This window comes from Cricetulus griseus, chromosome 4 (genome assembly GCF_003668045.3).
Source record: "Cricetulus griseus strain 17A/GY chromosome 4, alternate assembly CriGri-PICRH-1.0, whole genome shotgun sequence".
Lineage (NCBI taxonomy): Eukaryota > Metazoa > Chordata > Mammalia > Rodentia > Cricetidae > Cricetulus > Cricetulus griseus.
In genome coordinates this window covers 52913572-52933814 of record NC_048597.1, presented here as the reverse complement: position 1 = coordinate 52933814, position 20243 = coordinate 52913572, and the positions used below count along the sequence as shown (strand labels likewise).

At 39.1% G+C, this 20243-nt stretch overlaps 1 protein-coding gene across 3 annotated transcripts in view; it reads left to right on the top strand.

Moving 5' to 3' along the window:
* The window catches only part of Polq (DNA polymerase theta), an 84294-nt gene that overhangs the window by 53102 nt on the left and 10949 nt on the right, over nucleotides 1–20243 (top strand). For all 3 annotated transcript variants that reach the window (XM_027412714.1, XM_027412715.2, XM_027412716.2), the window contains 8 exons: nucleotides 716–859; nucleotides 1851–2047; nucleotides 7754–7994; nucleotides 10376–10569; nucleotides 13214–13351; nucleotides 14475–14649; nucleotides 17215–17341; nucleotides 17890–18011. In XM_027412714.1, coding sequence (XP_027268515.1) covers nucleotides 716–859; nucleotides 1851–2047; nucleotides 7754–7994; nucleotides 10376–10569; nucleotides 13214–13351; nucleotides 14475–14649; nucleotides 17215–17341; nucleotides 17890–18011 — 1338 coding nt within the window. The remainder of the gene's footprint in view (nucleotides 1–715; nucleotides 860–1850; nucleotides 2048–7753; nucleotides 7995–10375; nucleotides 10570–13213; nucleotides 13352–14474; nucleotides 14650–17214; nucleotides 17342–17889; nucleotides 18012–20243) is intronic.

Here is a 20243-nt window from a genome sequence, read left to right as displayed (position 1 = left end):
TCTTTTACAATTACATATTTTTTTGACCACCAAGTATTGTGCTGGCCAGTTTTTGTCATCTTGACATAAGCTAGAGTTATCTGGGAAACAGAGCCTCAACTGAAAAAAATACCTGTATCAGAGTGCCTCTAGACAAATCTGTAGGGCATTTCCTGGTTAATGATTGATATGGGAGGGCAGAGCCCATTGAGCTGGTCCACCTCTGGGCAGGTGGTTCTTTCTGAGTGATATAAGAAGCAGGCAGAGCAAACCATGAGGAATAAGCCAGTTAATATTGTTTCTCCATGATCTTTTTTCTGGTTCCTTTCTTGAGTTCCTGCCCTGACTTCCCTTGACCATAAGCAGTAAGCTGAAACCAACCCTCTCCTTCTTTGAGTCATGGTGTTTGTCACAGCACTGGAAACCTAGCTAGGACAAGCAGGTAGTTTGTTGGTTTGCATGTTTTGGAATGGAGTCTGGCCTGGCTCTCTCTCTCTCTCTCTCTCTCTCTCTCTCTCTCTCTATATATATATATATATATATATATATATATATCCATATCCCAGGCTGGCCTTGAGTTTATAATCATTTTGCCTCCTCTTCCCAAGTGCTGAGATTATAAAGTATATGCCGCCATGATGGGTGAAGTAATAGTTTTGGTTATCATAGTTTTAATAGTTTGCTTGATGCCTGAATGTTGGAGATTTTTTGACAGTTTTACTTTGAATTCCTTTAGTGAGCTCCCCTCAGAAGACCTCTGCTGAAGATGATGGCTTTCCTGTCCATGGCTCTGATGGTGTCATAGTAGTTGGACTAGCAGTGTGCTGGGGTGGAAGGGATGCCTATTATTTGTCACTGCAGAAGGAACAAAAGCATTCCGGTAAGTCATTGGCACTTGGCTAAGTCACATATGCTCTGTGACATCTATTAAGGGAGTTATTTTGTTTTTTGGTTTTTTTTTGAGGTTTTTAAAAAATTAATTGAGGATAATTTTCAGATATTATATAGACTTTATTTTTAGGATTAAAAATATTTATTAAGAGAATAGCTAATGTATGAAAAACTATATATATTAATTAGAATGGATTTCTCTTTCCCTCCCTTTATCCCTCTCTTGGGTCCAAAGTAGGCCCTAGAAATGGCAGTGTCACTGCCAATGCTCTAAATGACAGTCAGGCTAGACTCTGGGTAAACAAAAACCTAAATTCAGCATTCCTCAGACATCTTGGGTTTCTGCTTGTCAGGGAATGCCAATACTTCTTATCTGTCTCTACAGCCAACTGTCTGTGGACCATAGCAGTTTCTTCTTGGTCTTTCTGGAGTTCATCCAGAGCAGTGCTGAGCTAGAGCAAGGTGGTTGCTGAATTCTGAGACTGTTAGGGGAGCCTTTGGAAGGGAAGGTTGCAACCAAAAATACCTTGGGATCTGATTTCATAATCTGTTCCTCAGCTGTTGGGACAGGAGCAATCAGGAAGGATGGCACACAGTGTCAGCTCCTCAGTGAGATCTTTCTACTCTCTGAGAGCAGTGTTTTGGCCGAGTAGCTATTTGAACACCTTTTATTTTAGATACAACAATTCATGTCTCAATTTAAACTTAATTTCTTGAACTCTGTTCTGAAAATATAATTTTATTATTAGAAATCTTGGTACCTAGAATTTTTACACACATAATGAAATAAAACACTATAAATATAGTTCAAGCCATCATGTTTAGGTTATGAAGTACTTCATCACATAGTTGCTATGACCTGACCAAACAGTTGTTTGAAATCAGATCCTTGGATTTCTGACTCTTCTCAGTCTTTCCACTAAGACTACTGCTTCAACTGAATGAGTTTAATTTCTACATTAAGACTGTTCTCTTCCAAGAAATTAGCCCCAGTTTGGCCCCACCTCCTCTGGATACAACATTGACTGTGGAAGAGAGGATGGAGCACCTTCAATCCTGCTTGCAAAAGAAATCTGACAAAGAGCAGACTGTTGTCACCTATGACTTCATCCAGAGCTATAAAATCCTCCTCCTGTCCTGTGGTGTCTCCCTGGAACCAAGTTATGAAGATCCTAAGGTTCTGTCTTACATGTAAATTTATAGACTGCAGCATCGTTAATGCTTAGGGTTAACTCTCCATATCCTTAGCCTCAGCAGTTTAACTTAATTTCTCATTCACCCAGAATACATGTGTACCAAATACCTCTGTGGGTGAATGCAGAAATAATGACAAGTTCTAAACATTAAAGGTCGTATTCTTCCTCAGAGATTAAAAAGACGAGCTTTAGTTTGGCTTATAAGTTATGAATTTTTATACCACCATAAATTAAAAGGGAAATATGAACTTTTAGGTTTAAGAGTATGATAGCAAGAGTTTTCAAATATTGTGAAGGTATTGGAGAATATAGGAGATGTGCATGGTTATAAGATGCAAAAGGGAGTGCTCTTAGGGCTTTAGAGGCCAATAACATCACTAGTCCCTGAGAACAGTTTTGCGCCAATAGCAAAGTGTGATGTTCCTTTATGATGCTGAGCCATCAAGGAGGCATATCTTACATTACTATAGTGTACATTTGATACTTAAATCAGTGCCTTACCAAGATTACTTAAAGATATACCATTTCTTCCCATGTGTTGCTAACAGATGCATGAACTATGCAGAGCGGTGTTGAAAATTATACTATTTTAACAGTTATTAGCAAAATGTCAAATATAATAGGACATTTTTCTTTTAGAATTTTAGCTTTGAATTTCTCTCCATTTAATTTGATATTGGCAATAAGCTTGCTATAAATTGCCTTTATCATATTTAGATACATGCCTAATCTCTCCAGAACTTTTATCATGAAGGAGTGCTAGATTTTGTCAAAGGCTTTTTTGGCATCTGATGAAATGATCGTGTGTTTGTTTGCTTGTTTGTTTTTCTTGCAGTTTATTTATATGGTGGTTACATTTACTGACTTTTGTATGTTGAACCATCCCTATATCTTTGGGATGAAGGCTACTTGTTCATGGATGATCTTTTTTTATGTGTTCTTTCTATTAAGTTTGCAAGTATTTTATTGAGCATTTTTGCATATATGTTCACAAGGGAAATTTTCTTTCTTTGTTGAGTCTTTATATGGTTTGGGTATCAGGGTAACTGAGGCTTCATAAAATAAATTTGACAATGTTCTTTCTGTTTCTATTTTGTGGAATAATTTGAAGAATATTGGCGTTAATTTTTCTTTGAAAGTCTGGTAGAATTCTACACTAAAACTGACCCTGGATTTTTTTTGGTTGGCAGACTTTTAATGACTGCTTCTATTTCACTAGGTGTTACGGGTCTATTTAAATTATCTGATCTTGACTTAATTTTGGTAAATGGTACCTATGAAGAAAATTATCCATCTCTTTCCATCTTTTTAGTTAGTTTGGATAAGGGTTTATCTGTCTTGTTGATTTTTCTCAAAGAAGCAGATCTTTGGTTCATTGATACTTTGTATTATTCTCTTTGTTTCTATTTTACTGATTTCAGCCCTCAGTTTATTTCTTGCTATCTTCTCCTCTTGGGTGTGTTTGCTTCTTTTTGTTCTAGAGCTTTCAGGTGTTAAGTTGCTAGTATGAGATTTCCCCAACTTCTTTATGTAGGCACTTGGTGCTATGAACTTTCCTCTTAGCACCACTTTCATTGTGTCCTTTAAGTTTGGATGTTGTGTATAAGTTTTCACTCAGTTCTAGAAAGTCCTTAATTTCTTTCATGATCCATTTTTGTTTTTGTTTGTTTTACAAAGAAGTAGAATTTTATTCCAAGTCTCATTATTAGGGGGAGAAAAGTGTAGGTTCCTACCCTGCCTTGTCATTCATTAAAAACAGATATTTTATGCCATTATGTCCTACACAACTTCAGTAGAATGGTGAATAGAACACACTGGAACCTAAAATGACAAAAAAGCTTGCATCCATTCACTCAGCAAATTCCCAGTCCTTTGGATTTTTTTGCATTAAAACATATATATGTATATATGTATATATATATTATAATTTGTATGTATTTTTGAAAATTTGTGAGTTGTGCTGTTTCCATGAGTTAGTAAGCTTTCTGTTGTTGTTGAAATCTAGCTTTAATCTGTGGTTGTCTGATAGGATGCAGGGAGTTATTTCAATTTTCTTGTATGTGTTGAGACAGACTTTCATTGTGTCCAAGTATGTGGTCAATTTTAGAGAAGGTTCTCTGAGAGGTGCTGTGAAGCAGATATACTCTTTTGTGTTAGGGTGAAATGTTCTGTAGCTATATTAGATCCAATATGTCTCTGTTTAGTTTTTGTCTGAATGACCTGTTTGCTGGTGGGAGTGGGGTTTTGGAGTCTCCCACTATCAGTGTATGAGGGTCAATATTTGATTTAAGTTATAGTAGTGTTTCTTTTACAAAAGTGGGTGCCCTTGTGTTTTGAAGCATAGATATTAAGAATTGAAATGTCATCTTGGTATGAGTATCCTTCCCCATTTCTTCTGACTAATTTTCATTTGAAGACTATTTTGTTAGATATTAAAATGGCTATATCAGCTTGCTTCTTAGGTCCTTTTGCTTGGAATATCTTTTCTAACCCTTTATCCTGAGGTGATGTCTATCCTTGATGTTAAGGTGTGTTTCTTGTCTGCAGAAGAAGGATGGATCTTGTTTTTGCATCCATTCTGTCGGTGTCTTTTTATTAGGGGATTAAGAGCACTGATGTTGAGAATATCAATGACAATTGATTGTCAATTCGTTTTACTTTGTTGTTATTGGTGAAGGTGGTGTTGTCTGTGCTTCCCTCCTTTTAATTTTGCTGGTGTGAGGTTATTTATTTCCTGTATTTTCATGGGTATAGTTAACCTCCTTAGGTTGGACTTTTCCTTCTAGTACCTTCTGTAGGGCTGGGTTTGTAGACAAATATTGTTTAAATTTGACTTTATCATGGAATATCTTATTTTCTCTATCTATGGTGATTGAAAGTTTTGTTGGGTATAGTGATCTGTGCTGGCATCTATGGTCTTTTAGATTCTGCAGGACATATGTCCAAGCTCTTTTGGCTTCTAGAGTCTCCACTAAGAAGTCAGTTGTAATTCTAATAGGTCTGCCTTTACATATTACTTGGTCTTTTCCCCCTGCAGATTTTAATATCCTTTCTGTGTTCTGTATGCTTAGTGTTTTGATTATTATATGCCAAGGGAAACTTTTATTCTGATCCAGTCTTTTTGGTGTTCTGTAAGCATCTTCTATCTTTAATAGGTATGTCCTTCTTTAGGTTAAGAAAATTTCTTCTGTGACTTTGTTGAAAATATTTTCTGAGCCTTTGAGCTGGGTTTTTTTCTTCCTCTATTCCTATTATTCTTGGTTTTTTTTTTTTCATAGTGTCCCAAATTTCCTGCATGTTCGTGTCAGGAATTTTTTGACTTGACATGACATCTTCTTTGATCTGTGAATCTATTTCTTCCATTGTGTCTTCAACTCCCGAGATTCTGCCTTCTATTCCTTTTACTCTGTTGGTAAACTTGCCTCTGTAGTTCCTGTTCGCATTCCTAAATTTCCATTTCCAGAATTCCCTGAGTTTGTGTTTTCTTTACTGTTTCTATTTCCATTTTCAGGTGTTGAACTGTTTGTTTTTCTTGGCTTTCTTCAAGGGATTTATTCCTTCCCTCCAATTGTTTGTTTGTGTCTTACTTGCTTTATTTGAAGGATTTATTCATTTTCTTCAAAATTTTGTTTGTGTTTTCCTGGATTTCTTTAAGGATTTACTCATTTCTTCTTTTTGGACCTGTATCATCTTCATATAGTTGGTTTTAAAGTCTTTTTCTTGTGATTTAGCTATGTCGGAATATTTAGGACTTGCTGTGGTACCATAACTGGGCGCTGGTTGTTACTGTGTTCTTAAGCTGTCATCTAGGCATCTGGGTTTGTGGTGATTATAAGTCTAGGTGCTGATTTTTGGGTTTGTCTTTGTTGGGTGTGTGTATTGTTCTTGGTTTTCTTTCCTCTCTGGAATTTCAGAGAGTTGTTGGCTGAGTGTTGCCTAGTTTTAGTGACCTGCTTGACTGTTATGTTCATGGGGAGTACTTGCTGGTGTTGGAGACTGGGGAAAGGGAAGGCCAGGGGGGGATGGTCTGTGGGATCCACACTAGGAATGGACAGGGGACTTTTCTTTTTTTAATAGAGTGGTAGGAATTGAATTCAGCATTTTATAAGCACTCTGCCAATAGATTATCTCCACCAAGTGTTATAGTTTCTCTAGGGTTTTGTTTTGTTTTGTGTTTTGGGTGGAGAGGATTACAAAGATGATAAACTGATGTTTAGTAGATTAACAGTTATCATTTAATTTTGATGTTCTGGAATGCAAACAAGAATATGGGTGATACGAGTCTGTCATTACAGCTACTGTAGCATTCTAGATTTATATAGCACATTTTCATTAATTCTTATACTACTTGGAATATTCCATTAATTATTTTGTTACCCATAGTATTTGATATAAGATGATAAACTATTTATATAATGTCATTTAAAAATAAATAGTAATTTCATGTCAAATTCTCTCATTTAGTATTCCCCTATAAAACTTTTTTCTGTCTTTTTTAATTTTAGAGACAGGATTTCACTCTGTAGCCCAGGCTAACTCACCATATAGTCCAGGATAGGCATTCTTCCTGCCTCAGCCTCCCGGGTGCTAGGACTGCTGCTGTCAGACACCATTTCTTGCTAAAAACTTCATTTTTAACATACAGAAGAAATAACTGAGTCATCATAATTTTTGAAAGGACTCGGAAGCTTAGATTTGCTTATTATAAATCCAGTTCATGAACTGTTAGATCTAGAATTAGAAACTACAGGCTTCCTAGTCTCATGTAGAAACTAAAAATAACAATCAAATGACCAGTTGTTCTGGTGAGAGACCTCCACTTTGGAGGAAAGGTTTTCTGGTACTCTGGATGATAACTGTGTGTGTGATACATGTGCATATGAAGGTCAGAGGTTAACCTCTAGTGTCATTCCTTAGGAACTTTCCACTTTGTTTTGTGAGATAGTGGCTCTCTCCAGGACCTATGGCTTGCCATATAGGTAGGCTGGTTGGCCATCAGGCCCCAGGTATCTACCTGTCTATTCTTCCCTGGTGCTGAGATCGAAAGTAATACCACCACTCTCAGCTTTTCATGTGCATTCTGGAGATGGAACTCTGGTCCTCATGCCTGCACAGCAAGCACTTTACCAGCGCAACTCTCTCCCAACCCCTGGAAACTAACTTTTAATGGTAAACCATGTATGCATGGCTTCTGATGTTGAACGAGCTGAGTAGGCCAAGCAGTGGTGATGCACATTTTTAATCCTGGCACTCAGACAGGGGCAGGCAGGCTTCTGTGAAACCAACCTGGTCTACAGAGTGAGTTCCAGGACAGCCAGGGCTACACAGAGAAACCCTGTTTCAAAAAGCAAGCAAGCAAACAAACAAACAAGAAGAGCTATGTAAACCTAAAACCATGGAGGCACACCTTTATTATATAGCTTAGTTTGAATCAGTCAGAATAGAGAAGCCTTCATCTTCATTCCTAGACACAGGCCTTTGTTTAACAGAGAGGTCCTTGGCTCTCAAGGCTGCTTCAGAACCAGCCAGATCACCACAGGGATGCAAAGACCACTAAATGGTGTTAAGTGAAAATGCATTAAATTATAATGAATTTACTGTCTTCCCCTTTTAATGTAAAAATGCAAAAAAAAAAAAAATGGCTTTGAAAAAACCCAAGCAAACTGTCTAATTGCTGTCTCATTCAGGTGGCATGCTGGCTTCTCGATCCAGACTCTAAGGAACCAACTCTCCATAGCATAGTGACCAGTTTCCTCCCCGAGGAGCTTCCTCTGCTAGAAGGAATAGAGACAGGCCAAGGGATTCAGAGCCTGGGGCTAAATGTGGACACTGAGCATTCTGGGCGGTACAGAGCATCTGTGGAATCCATTCTCATCTTCAACTCCATGAATCAACTCAACTCTTTGTTGCAGAAGGAAAACCTTCACGGTAAAAGCAGAGTTCATGGCATTTTATGTTATAGGCTGGGATAATATATACATATCCATTAGCCATTCTTGGATCACAGGTGGATAAATTACACATTTTATGCAAATCCTTTGGGTTACCTACTGAGGAAGTCAACAAAACTAGGGTTTTTTTGTTTGTTTTGTTTGCCCTTGTAGAAAGCCAGATAGTAAATACTTTTGATTGACTGCGTGGTACCTGTCACAAGTCCTCAGTCTGATGTTGGTCACTAGAGCAGCTATGGTCATATCAAATGCTATCAAATGTCTTCCAAGAGTTTACTTGCAAAGCATGCATCTGGTGCTCATTCCACCATAATCTGCTGGCCTCTGGCCTTATAGTGATTAGAATTAGTGGCATTATATTCAGTTGTTGTCTAGGTCTATGATCCTACTGCAGCCAGGGCCTGTGTTGGTGTCAGCAGCCTGTGTTACCACCAAAGGCTGTGCAGCTGTCTGTGATCTGTACTGCAGCCTGAAGCCATGTTGATGTCCGAGGACCTTGCTGAGCTGGTTCTGGTCCTCGCTGGCCACTGCAAGGTGTTGCAAGTGGTGGGGTTGAAGTAGATGTGGGAAAGCTGGCCTTGGCCCTCTCCTGACCAGCGGGAAAACTGACCCTGGTGGTGTGGGTATGGGAGAGCTGATGAGCTGAGCAACTCAGCTACCACCCAGATCCAGGGCTTTGAGTTGGCCCACTCTAACATTTCCCCCACCTATGAGCTGCTAGAGTGCATGAAGGGATGGATCTTGGGGATCTATAGCCACAGGATCTCTACAACTCAAGGCAACAACAGGATATCTGAGAGTCCATGGTGCAGTAGAAGTCAGAGGCCTTGAACTAGACTAATGACTCATTACAATGAACATTTGCCAGTAAAGCCGTTTGTGCAAAAGGGTATATTGTATGAAGTACTGCAGCTTCCAGTGCCACTAAGATGAATGAATATGAGATAGAGATGTGGGAAGGAGGAGTGCAGTGGCACATGCACAAAGGCTGGGTTGATAGAGGAGCAGGTCACTGCCCACAAGGGTCAGAGAGAGGGAGCATTTTGGTTGGTTGGTTGGTTGGTTGATTTTTTTTCTTTTCTAATTTTTGTTTTTTCTTTTCTTTTTTTGGGGGGGAGGTTACAAAGGGTGGAAGGTGGATATGAAAACATATGGAAATGAGTAGGACTGGTGTACATGATGTGAAATTCCCAAATATTCAAGAAAAAATTGTTTAAAAAAACCCAAGGTTGTGAGCCTAGCCTTTAATGGCTGAGCCATCTCTCCAGTCTCGAAAACCAAAAAAAAAAAAAAAAAACCCAAGGACTGAGGCACAGCCCAGTGGTGGAGTGCCTTCCTCGCAGGTACTCAAGAGCTTACAGTCATCTTCCTAGAGAGGACTATTGTAGCCTTAAAGACCACTTATTATCTGTGAGAAAACAAAAAAGTACAATAAGACTCTAGATTCATTATTTTTAACTTTGATCATTTAAATGTACCCTAAAAGTGCCTTATTCCTACATAGTTTAAAAGACAGGTGATAGGGAGTGTCAGATGTGTTTTCTACAACGTTAAGGCTTTCCCAGTCATAGGGCCTATGGAATTAAAGTTCCCTGAGAAAAGGGAAGCTTTTGGAGGCAATGTGGGAAGCTATTAAAGTTTGTTTATAAATGATTGTTTTGGGACTAGAGAGATGGTTCTGATGTTAAGAGTGCTTGCTGTTCATGCAGAGGACCTGAGTTCAATTCCCAGCACCCAAGTCAAGAACCTGTAACTCCAGCTCTAGAGCCAACACTTTCTTCTGGTCTCAGGGCATTTTCCAATCATCAGCACATACCTGCAGACACCCACACACAAACACATACATATAATTAAAAATAAATAAAAATAAAATCTGAAAAAACAAAAGAAACCATTGTTTCAAGATACACTTATTTAGTTTAGTGACCTCCAGATTCTCTTCTTATCCTCCTGCCTCTTGGGTGGGTCTATTCTGACAGCTGGCCTTTTCCCATAGAGAGCTGCTTTATGTTAGTGTATGAATAAATATTGACAAGGGACCATGTCATAAGGTATCTGGGATAAAATAGTCTTGTTCTCTTATGCATCAGTTATATCCTTTCTCAATGGTTTGAATGGAGACTGTTTTCTACGTCTTACAAGAAATGTCTCTTGCAGTCCAGACTACTCACAGGATTGCAAGCTTTTCTACTCTATCCTTTGTCACTTGCCATTGGTTTGTCAACCTGTTCTGAGTTTGAATGACAGCTTGTGTGACTGCTGTGGGTTGTCTGAACAGTTGTGGGTGGTTTCAGGGATGCTGATGAACCAGTTACTTAGGTGATGATTTACCATTGCATTTCCATTTTTTCCTTTCAGATATTTTCTGTAAAGTGGAGATGCCCTCCCAGTACTGCCTGGCCTTGCTAGAACTGAATGGAATTGGCTTTAGTACTGCAGAATGTGAAAGTCAGAAGCATATCATGCAAGCCAAGCTGGACGCCATTGAGACTCAGGCCTATCAGCTAGCTGGTCACAGCTTTTCCTTTACCAGTGCAGATGACATCGCACAGGTAGTGTCTTGGAACCAGGGAACTGGGAGGAACTTGTGGAGTTAAAATGACCGTGTCACAGCCTATCTTTCTGTACACTTCTAAATACCAACACTTGGTAAAATAAGTAGAATGCATTGGGGATACGGAGTTGTATCTGTATTCTGAGATAAGGTTGTAAAGGAGGCTTGAATGTTGCTCCAAATTTGCCTGAATCGGAGGAGGCGCTCTCTGAGTAGCCATTGCTCTGTAGTTGGTGGTGGCAGTTCATGACAGTGTAGCTATGGCTTCATGATGCTAGTTCTTTCATAAGCCCTCACCCACTTCTTTGTTCCAACATCTTTCTCCAGAAAGGGAAATTGGATATTATTCTGAGATGTAAATAAAAAAGATTTTGTGACCTTTCTTTTTTAACCATAATTTAAGGTTTTTGTACTTTAATGAAATATTGACAAAGTTACTCCTATTTTATTTTTGCAGGTTGGTAGTCTTTCTGTTTTCTCCTCTCACCATATCTTTCCCTGTAAAGGGTAGTTGGAATTAGCTGGGGAACGGGGGACCGGAGGTGGGGTGAGAAGAGTGGGGTTTCGTGTTCATACACCAGTTGTTCTGCTTTTATATGCAATTCAGTAATGTAACGTTTAGTCAAGATTACAGGCTGCAGAGCCTGCCTTCTGGCTTTGAATTCTGCCTCCGCCGTTTGTTAGCCAGCTGCGCGACCTTGCATTGAGTAGTTAATATATCAACTCCTATGGCTTCATTTCTTCATCAGTGAAGTGGGAGTGTCATTAAAAATGCCTCATAAGGTTGTGGCAATGGTAAATGTAAAATATATACTTAGTGACCATCACATGGATGGCAAATGATCAATAAATGTTATAAATCCTAATTTAAAAATTGTTCATTAGTCTAGAGAGTTTTGTATTTTAAAGAACATGAGAACTTTGTTTATCTGTATTGGGTTCAGCAGTGCTTTCAAGGCTTTCTTTATGGAGAGGTGTGTGTGTGTGTGTGTGTGTGTGTGTGTGTGCGTGCGTGCGTGTGTGTGTGTGTGTGTGTGTGTGTGTGTGTGTGTGTGTGTGTCGTGCGTGTGTGTGTGTGTGTGTGTGTGTGCGCGCGTGTGTGTGTGTGTGTGTGTGTGTGTGTGTGTGTGTGCGCGCGCGCGCGCGTGCATGCGCATGTGTTTCTGAATTCTGTACCCCAGAAGCCTTCAACTGTATACACAGTAGACTGTGTACAGAATTACAGAGGACCCTTACCAAAAACAGAATGTGTAGGTTTCAACACATGGAATGAAGCAAACATAGATTTGTGACTCAGGGAGCTTTGCAAAGCAGGGTCACATGGGATCCCTGCCTGTGTGGTTTCTTGCTTGGATATTTACCAACCACTCTCTAGACCGAACTTTAATTGAGAGCAGACTTTTGATGCTGTTGGCTACTGCCTAGGTCTTGGTTTTAAAATGAGGTAGGTAATTTTGTATATGAAATTTTCACAGTTAATTCTGAAAGTTTCACCCAAGGGAGAAATTTACAATAAAGAATTAAATAGGTAATGAGATAAATAGATCTTTGTGTGGTCTTATCTGATTGTTCATCTCTTCTAGGAGATGGTGAATGGTATTACCACCATTTACTGGTATTACCACGTGCCATATTTCCTGCTCACTCTTCTGATTTTTTTCTCCTATCCTGTCTTTCATATACCTATACTAATTTTTTTTTTTAGTATAACTATGTTCCATGCAGCTAGAATTTAACCAGTTATTCTGTAATTTTACTTGCTAGATGTGGCAATCATAATCCATATGCATGCATATATTCGTATTTGTATAACACAAAGTTTGAGGATAAGTAGCTACTGACCTATATTGTAAGCCTCAATGCCTGTCATTTCCAGGATGCTAGCTACCGCTACTATTGAAAACTGGAACATATGTTAGTTTTTGTCATTACTGAGCACAGGGGTATCATTCTCTCTGCTCCTCAGCCAACTTGTGAGAAAAAAATTCTTGTACTTATGTAAGTTGTTTCCATTTGGGGAATTATTACTGGGAAAAAAGTTCAAGATTCATTAAAAGCTGTTCAAGTTATATAAGCAAATTGGTAAACATAGTAAATAAGGTTCTGAATTGCCTAATTTTAAGCCCCTCTAATTTGAGTTAGTGGGGGTTTGGTTACATGGGACCCTTGCCTGTGTATGCCACTCATTAGCATTCATTGTTGCCACATTGGATTAACCACCTTTTCCTAGCTTTTGTGTCTAGGACTTCTGTGCTCAGTATTATGTGGCTTTCCTGACTATCACTGTGGTGGTTAAATGCAGTAGCCATGTGAGTTGTCCTTCAAGAGGCCTTTAGGGGGCTCACAGTCATCAGAGCAACCCAAGCCTCAGCATCAGTAGCTTAGCTGTCAGTGCTTAGCATGACGCATGCTTGCCTGTGCTCTTGTAAAGGTCTTCTGATAGCTTCCAACTCAGGGACAGACAGCGTGCCTGAGAGGCATGGTCATTGCTGTTGTTTCTAAAATTGATTGCCCAAAGAAACATCCTTCCAACCTCCATGTTAAATTGTAGAGCTTATATTCTCAAATAACTGCTAAAAAGTAGTTTCTGAGTGACAGTACTTACCATTTGATTTTTGACTGAGTAAATATTAATTTTGCAGGTTTTATTTTTGGAGCTGAAGCTACCACCGAATGGAGAGATGAAAATGCAAGGCAGCAAAAAAACTTTGGGTTCTACCAGAAGAGGCAATGAGAATGGCCACAAACTAAGGCTGGGAAGACAGTTCAGCACTAGCAAGGTGCTTGTGGGTACTCACAGGGCAGAATCTGAACTACTTTTAGCTTTTTGATGTCATGAAAAAGTGCTGATGATATTAAGAGCCACCATAGGGCACCACATGAACTTATCCAGATTCAAGCAAGCAAGTGATAGTCTGTGGGAATTGCAGCATGGGAACCGGGACTATAATCTGAGTTAGTAGCTCTGTCCTTAAGAAACAGTGTGGATGTCTGTGAACTCATACCCGCTGACATTGTTCATTATTATCCAGTATGCTTGGGTGTTTACTAGAATTTGATTTTGTATTCTATATGAACACAAAAGGTGTTATAGCAAAAAAAAAAATTATTTTCAGTTTCAAGAAAAAGCAATACATTTTCAATGGGATTGTTTTAAGACTTTTAATCTGTCATTTTCAAAGGAATTTTGCTAGTGCTTATCTGTGGACACTGCATTAATTGAAGATAGGGAAAGACCTGCTTGGCTTACTTACTAACTTTCCTTTGGGAAAACAGGGCTAGAAAAATGTAGCCACATAGGTTATGGAGAGCTGTCCAATTCCTTCTGTGGAATTTTGATCCTGACATCATTAAGAGCAATCCATCTGCCCTGGAAAGTGTCCACAGCTGTTTCCTAGAACAACTCTGTTAGTCTGGCTGGTCCTTTTGATGCCTTAGTTTCTCTTTTTTTTTAAGGGTCATTGCATAGAAACTCCTACTTTTAAATAAATGCCTCCTGATTTTCTTGATATGGAAACCCTGTATCAGGGTTTGAAGAAAGACTATTAAGATGCCTCTAATCACTGACAGATGGGGGAGGGAAAGTATAAAGAAAAGAGATGACGTAATCCTTGGGTATGGGGAGGTGGATACTCTGTGAAACTGATATTCCATTGATTTTTGTCTTTTAAAGGTAGCTATAAATTGGTAGCGTCCATCATTTCCATAGTTTTGTCTTGTAAACTGTACTTAGGGGTTTATCATTATGGTGACTTCTAAAAACACCTAGATAATGATTCAGAGTTGTGGAAGTACAGCTTATCAGACTAAATTTTGCGATGTCTTTATTAATGCAAGAGACATTCTGATTTGCCATTGAATTTGGCAAGATTCCAGCCTTCACCTTGTTGTATTTCTTCCCAGGATGTTTTAAATAAATTAAAGGCCTTACATCCTTTACCAGGCCTGATACTGGAATGGAGAAGAATCAGTAATGCTATTACCAAAGTGGTCTTCCCTCTGCAGCGGGAAAAGCGCCTGAACCCTTTTCTCAGAATGGAAAGGCTCTACCCTGTATCACAGTCACACACGGCCACAGGTGAGAGATGCGAGGTATGAAAAGACCTTCATATGCAATATTTGTGATGGCTCAGGAACTCATGTCCATCCCTTGAGAGGTTCCAATACACTAAAAAAGCCCACACTACCTCCACCCACAGTTAGACACCACCTGGACTCTAGGAAGAGTGCTTTCTTTGCAGTTGGCGCAGGATCTGGTATTTGACTCAAATACAGTGTTCTTAGCTACCTCATCCTAACCCTTTCTTTTCTAACCCAGTCTCTACAGACCCAGGGACATGGTATGCTAACTGTCTCATTTTGCACAAATAGAAAAGAAACTTGTAGAGTATTCTGGATGTCACATGGACTTCTTGGGACAGAGATGAGTATCATACAGTAAAGAAAAGGTGCTTATTTTCTAGGCAGTTACTTGCCAAACATGTTCAGGGGAAGCTGCAAGCTGCTGTCTTGTGGTTGGTTGTAGTTCTTTTTCTAACAACTCTCGCTTCCTTTGTTTCTGATAAGCTCATGTCTTGGTTCTTCTTACTCATTTCTTGCCTTATTGTTATTTAAGTTTCACCTTGGAATATCTGGTAATATTAGAAATTAAATGAAATATGTGTTGTGTATTACTTTTCCTGGCTGTGATAAAATACCACGACCCACTTAAGGATGAAAAGGCTTAGTTTGCCTTCAGGTTCCGGGGAATTGAGTCTACCACAACAGGGAAGGCATGGCATGGCAGCAGGAACAGAAAACAGATTCTATTTCATCTGCACATAGGAAAAACAGAACAACAGGAAGTGGGGTGAGACTGTAAACGCTCAAAGCCTGCTCTAGTGATGTCCTTTCTTCAGCAAGGCTGCACCTCTAAAAGTTCCATAACCTGCCCAAACAGCGCCACCAACTAGGGACAAAGTAATCAAATATTTGAGACTATAGGGCACATTTATCATTCATATGACCACATGGTGCCAAAACAAAACCAATTTAAGAGTTTCAGAGTGTTACATATTTATTTGGTACTTACCAGTTCTTTTTGTTTTATTGACTTTAGAAAAAGTAGTTAATGACTCTATAATGGTTGTAATATTCAATAACACAGAAACAGAAGTTTAGCTGAGCATGACAAAACTGTTTGATTAGGATTTATTTTCATTAATGTATACTCATGTTTTGTAATTTATTTTTTAACCTTTTTTGTTGAGCAATATTAACTCACTGACTCAACTAATAGACCAGGGCTGAGTGCTAAGTGGTGTGTGTGGGAACACAGTGCACTGAGGAGGGAAGACTACCTCCTGCTGTATGTTCCTTGGTAACATGGACTGAGCCATTTAATGAAAATTATGTTAAAGCTACTGTGAAGAAAATACTTATTTTGTGCTGTAAACTAAATAATAAGGATCTTAAATTTGAATTTTGTGGTGGGAATTCATTATGCCAATAGCTTTGGGGTACCAGCATTAAGGCGTGGCTTCTTGTCTGTGGATACTGCTGACCTCTTTAAAGGAAGGAGATAGAGGCCGTGCACTCTCTTGGGTTGTGAAGATGGGGGTCAGGCATGTGGTCAGTCCCCAGCTCCCTGCTCCATGAGTCTGTTTCCCCTAACATCTTGTAATAAATTGATATAAATATGTTTGTGGTTTCACATCAGAGTTTATTTAGGAAAATAATGTCCAGGCCATTTAAAAGGTGAAATTATATGTAGCGACTGCTAGAGGGCCAGTTGCCATGAAGAAAGTGTCATAAAGCAAGAGTGGGCAAGAACAGTTCCCCAAAGTGGTATTTTGACGGAAAACAAAAGTTCATATGCTTCAAATAGGTTTTAAAAATGTAAAACAATATGGAATAAAGGCTTTATGAGAAAAACAGTGCTTTATAGAAACTATCTTGAAAATAGTTTCTATCCACTAGAACACTGAAGATGTGTCTGATTTGTTGACTCTCTTGAGTAATGGTTTTGAGATGAGGGCTGAAATAGTGGTCCCGTGGCTGTCTCTCACTGCGGTAGAGCACGTTCTTGGGTCCAGTTGTCCTTGTCAGTGTCCAGCTGCTCTGTTCCAGGTGTTCTCTCTTGTGCCCCCATCCCAGCTACCAGGCAGCCATGTCCCCAGAGGGTTTGCTACTTATTGTCATGTTGCCGTGGTCTTCCTTCTATGATCACAGTTTCTCAGGCTGCTTCCTGTCACTGCACTGTTTCTAGAGAACTAGCTTAACAATGAACATCCTATTGTAGCTGATTGCTACATTTTATCACTGCTAATCATATGAATATGTTGAAAAATCTAAATGAAAACCCAGTTTAGCATTATCAAGCAGGCTTTTAAAAACCTTTTTATTGCATTTCTTTAGAGTATGTTGTGTGTGTGCATGATGCATACATGTGCTTCATGTCACATCTGTGGGGGAGTCACTTGTCTCCTACTATGTGGGTTCTGGAGTTTACCTCAGGTTGTCAGGCTAGGAAGCAAGTGCTCTTACCCACTGAACCATCCTGCCAGCCCCAACTGTATTTAAGAAAGATCATTCCGAGGTACAAAAACTGTCAGTTGGTTGATTGTGAAGTTTATTTTTCTTTTTTTCTTCTTCTTGATTTTAGGACGGATAACCTTTATAGAACCTAATATCCAGAATGTGCCAAGAGATTTTGAGATTAAAATGCCCACAGTAGTAAGGGAAAGCCCACCTTCTCAAGCTCCAGGCAAACGCCTGCTTCCAATGACCAGGTAGACTTTATTTCTATATTGATAATATCCTTTTGTGAATGTGATGACTCAAAAAAGGCTCTATCATATAAAATAATGTGGTGAATTAAAGTTTATATTCTAGACAGTATCCATTTCAGATCCTGTGATGAAGCTGGTCGGTGGTAAAAGGTGGTAGACCTGCTTCAAGCTACCAGCACTGTGTGCTTTAGGTCAGATATGGAAGAGGAGAGGCTAGCCAGGCCAGCAGCACCCCTACCCCTATTTGAACTTGACTAGAGGGAACAGCTAGATAGTTTACCTTCGGTCTAGTTAGAGATTTGTAGAATTAAATGGAGGTTGGGGCTGGGTTGTCTCAGAAGTAGTTTATAAGGAAGATGTTTACAGAAGTACCTTCATGTTTTACTGAACATTTGCTAAGAGAGGTCTAATATCTTAAACTTTAAAGTGGATTTCAGGTTAGGTCATTTTAGGTTTCTTAAATGGAAATTCTTTTTTTATTGGAAATCAGACCTTTTATGTATCTGAGATTTGTCATGTTCTAGCTGATGATTTCATTTGTACTGCAGAGGACAAAATAAGAAGTTTTATGGCTTGCACCCTGGGAATGGGACACTGATGGAAGAGAAAGCCTCAGATAGAGGGGTGCCATTTTCAGTGAGCATGCGCCATGCTTTTGTGCCTTTCCCAGGTAAGGAGAACTCCTTGTGGCTGTATGGTTGTTTTAAAGGCACTGGGAAGTCCTGAATTAGTAGGATTCAGCGGTGTGTATTATGCCCTCCATCTTTCCTGTGCTGGATTCTATCCTACCCAGTACCACTGTGGTGTATCTCGATAGCTGCTGTGTACTGATACTGTTTGGAAACCTGTGCAAAATGTAGTTCATTTTGTTCGCCCTCCTTGCCTTTACTTTCCTATGGGGTTCTGCCGTTAGAGAATTCACTTTCCTCCATTGACTTGGAAGAGCAGAGTTTTGGGTCCCTGTTTATGACTTGTTTGCCCCTGTGTTTCTTGCTTTCTATTCATGTCTGCTTGCTCCCTGTTGCTGAGTGACTGCCAGGACAGCTGCAGCCTTAAGTCATACACCTGAGGTTGTAACGTAACTCCTTCATTGTCCCATGATTGCTGTGCCCATTTCCCCTTTGTCTTTTGCCAGTGGATAATCTGGTAAGGGAGATTGTTTAAGTTCTGTCAGAACCTCACTCATGATGAACTCACTGTCTGACGAGGTAATTTGTTAAGTATCAATATCATCATGAGAAGTTCAGTCTAACCCCAGGAAGCAATGAGAGTTCTGCAGGTCTGACTGTCTCCTTTAGGTGTGAGGAAAGAGCATGTTGGGTTTAAAAGCCGTACTGCACAATAGGAATTTTGTATGGAGCATGTTCAGAATTTGGAGTTTCCTAGGGGCCACATAGTAAATTTCCAAGTTCTCACCTAATCCCGCAGAGCACAGAAGGCCTTTGTTAAAAGCAGGAGTGTGGTGGGCACACAGGAGGAAGCCAAGCAGAAGTCTGAGTGCTTGATATTTGTTTAGAGTTCATAAAATTTACACTTAAAAAGGTAGACCTATGTGCTGAAATTGTTTCAAACAATTTTTTTTTTTAAACTTCTGGTAATGGAATTCAGTTGGGGGGGAACCTTTTAAAAAATTACTTGCATCTCCATGGACACAGTGGGTCCTGTTTAGAAGGATAATGTATTTGTAAACCACACTAGCTGTAAAGGAGTCCTGTGCGTGTCCTGGTGCTCATTTTATGCACGCATGCCTTCTTCCTAACGTCTTACTAGAGCTGGGCCTATCAGGCAGCCAGAACTGGTATCAGTTTCCTCAGCTCGGAGGTAACACCCCACCCTGCAGGGTTTTCTGGAAGTGCTATCATTCAGAAACTTCACAGTTGCTCACTTCATTACCTTCCTTTTCAATAACAGTTCATTTGCCTGCTCTTAGTTTGTGAAATAACTTTCAGAAGTTAACTATTATGTATTTGCTAGTATTTCTTTTGCAAATATACATACCTTTGGCTATGTAATCTTTTGACTTTTATCTAGGAATTGTCATTCTGTGTTTAGGCTTTCAGTTAACATTAAAGACTTGTGCTTATCAGTAAAGAAATGGGAGTAGATGGATGTGGTAGTTTATACCTTTAGTCCCAACAGTGGTAGAAAAGTCTGTGAGTTCTAGGCTAATCATAGTTACACAGTGAGTCCTTGTCTTAAAACAAAATAAGAAGTGGAACCATAAACCAGTTTAACCTGTGTGTGTTCAGTTTGCACCATAATCTATGAGTTTATTTGCTGAGTCACAGACTAAAAACAGCTTAATCGTGTCTAATTGCTGCCTTGTGGGCAGAAGACTGCCCTTTGCTTCCTAGGAATAGGAAGTGTGTTGTCCAAACTTCTGGATGCTGCCATTTTAAGAGAGGAAATTTCATTTATTGCTATAGGTTTAATTTCCATTCCTCTCATTACGAGTGAAATTCAGTATTCTTGTTATATTTGAGGTTCTTCTGTCTTTATTTTCTTATAAAGTATATTATTGATTTATAGCTACACTTTTTATAATATGGCAACTTGCCCTTTGTGCTAACAGTTAAAATATCTTTTGTACTTGGATCATAGTTTTGTTTTTGTCTTCCGTGTCTAATCAAGTTATTTGTAATCCATAAGCAACTTGTCTTATTCCCTTAGTAACTTGATTTTTTTATTGAATATCTTTATTGAACAAATCACACTACCATACACTTACTGAACACCAATTTGTCCATTAATTATTTAGTCAACAGCCATTTCTTAAGGGTATATTCTATGAAATGTTTTTGGTAAACCTATTGTATATTTGATTTTTTTGTAGAACAAAGAGAAATTTGAGTCTCTTATGGCTACTGAGTGGGAGAAGCATGACAGAAATGTCAGCTGTGTG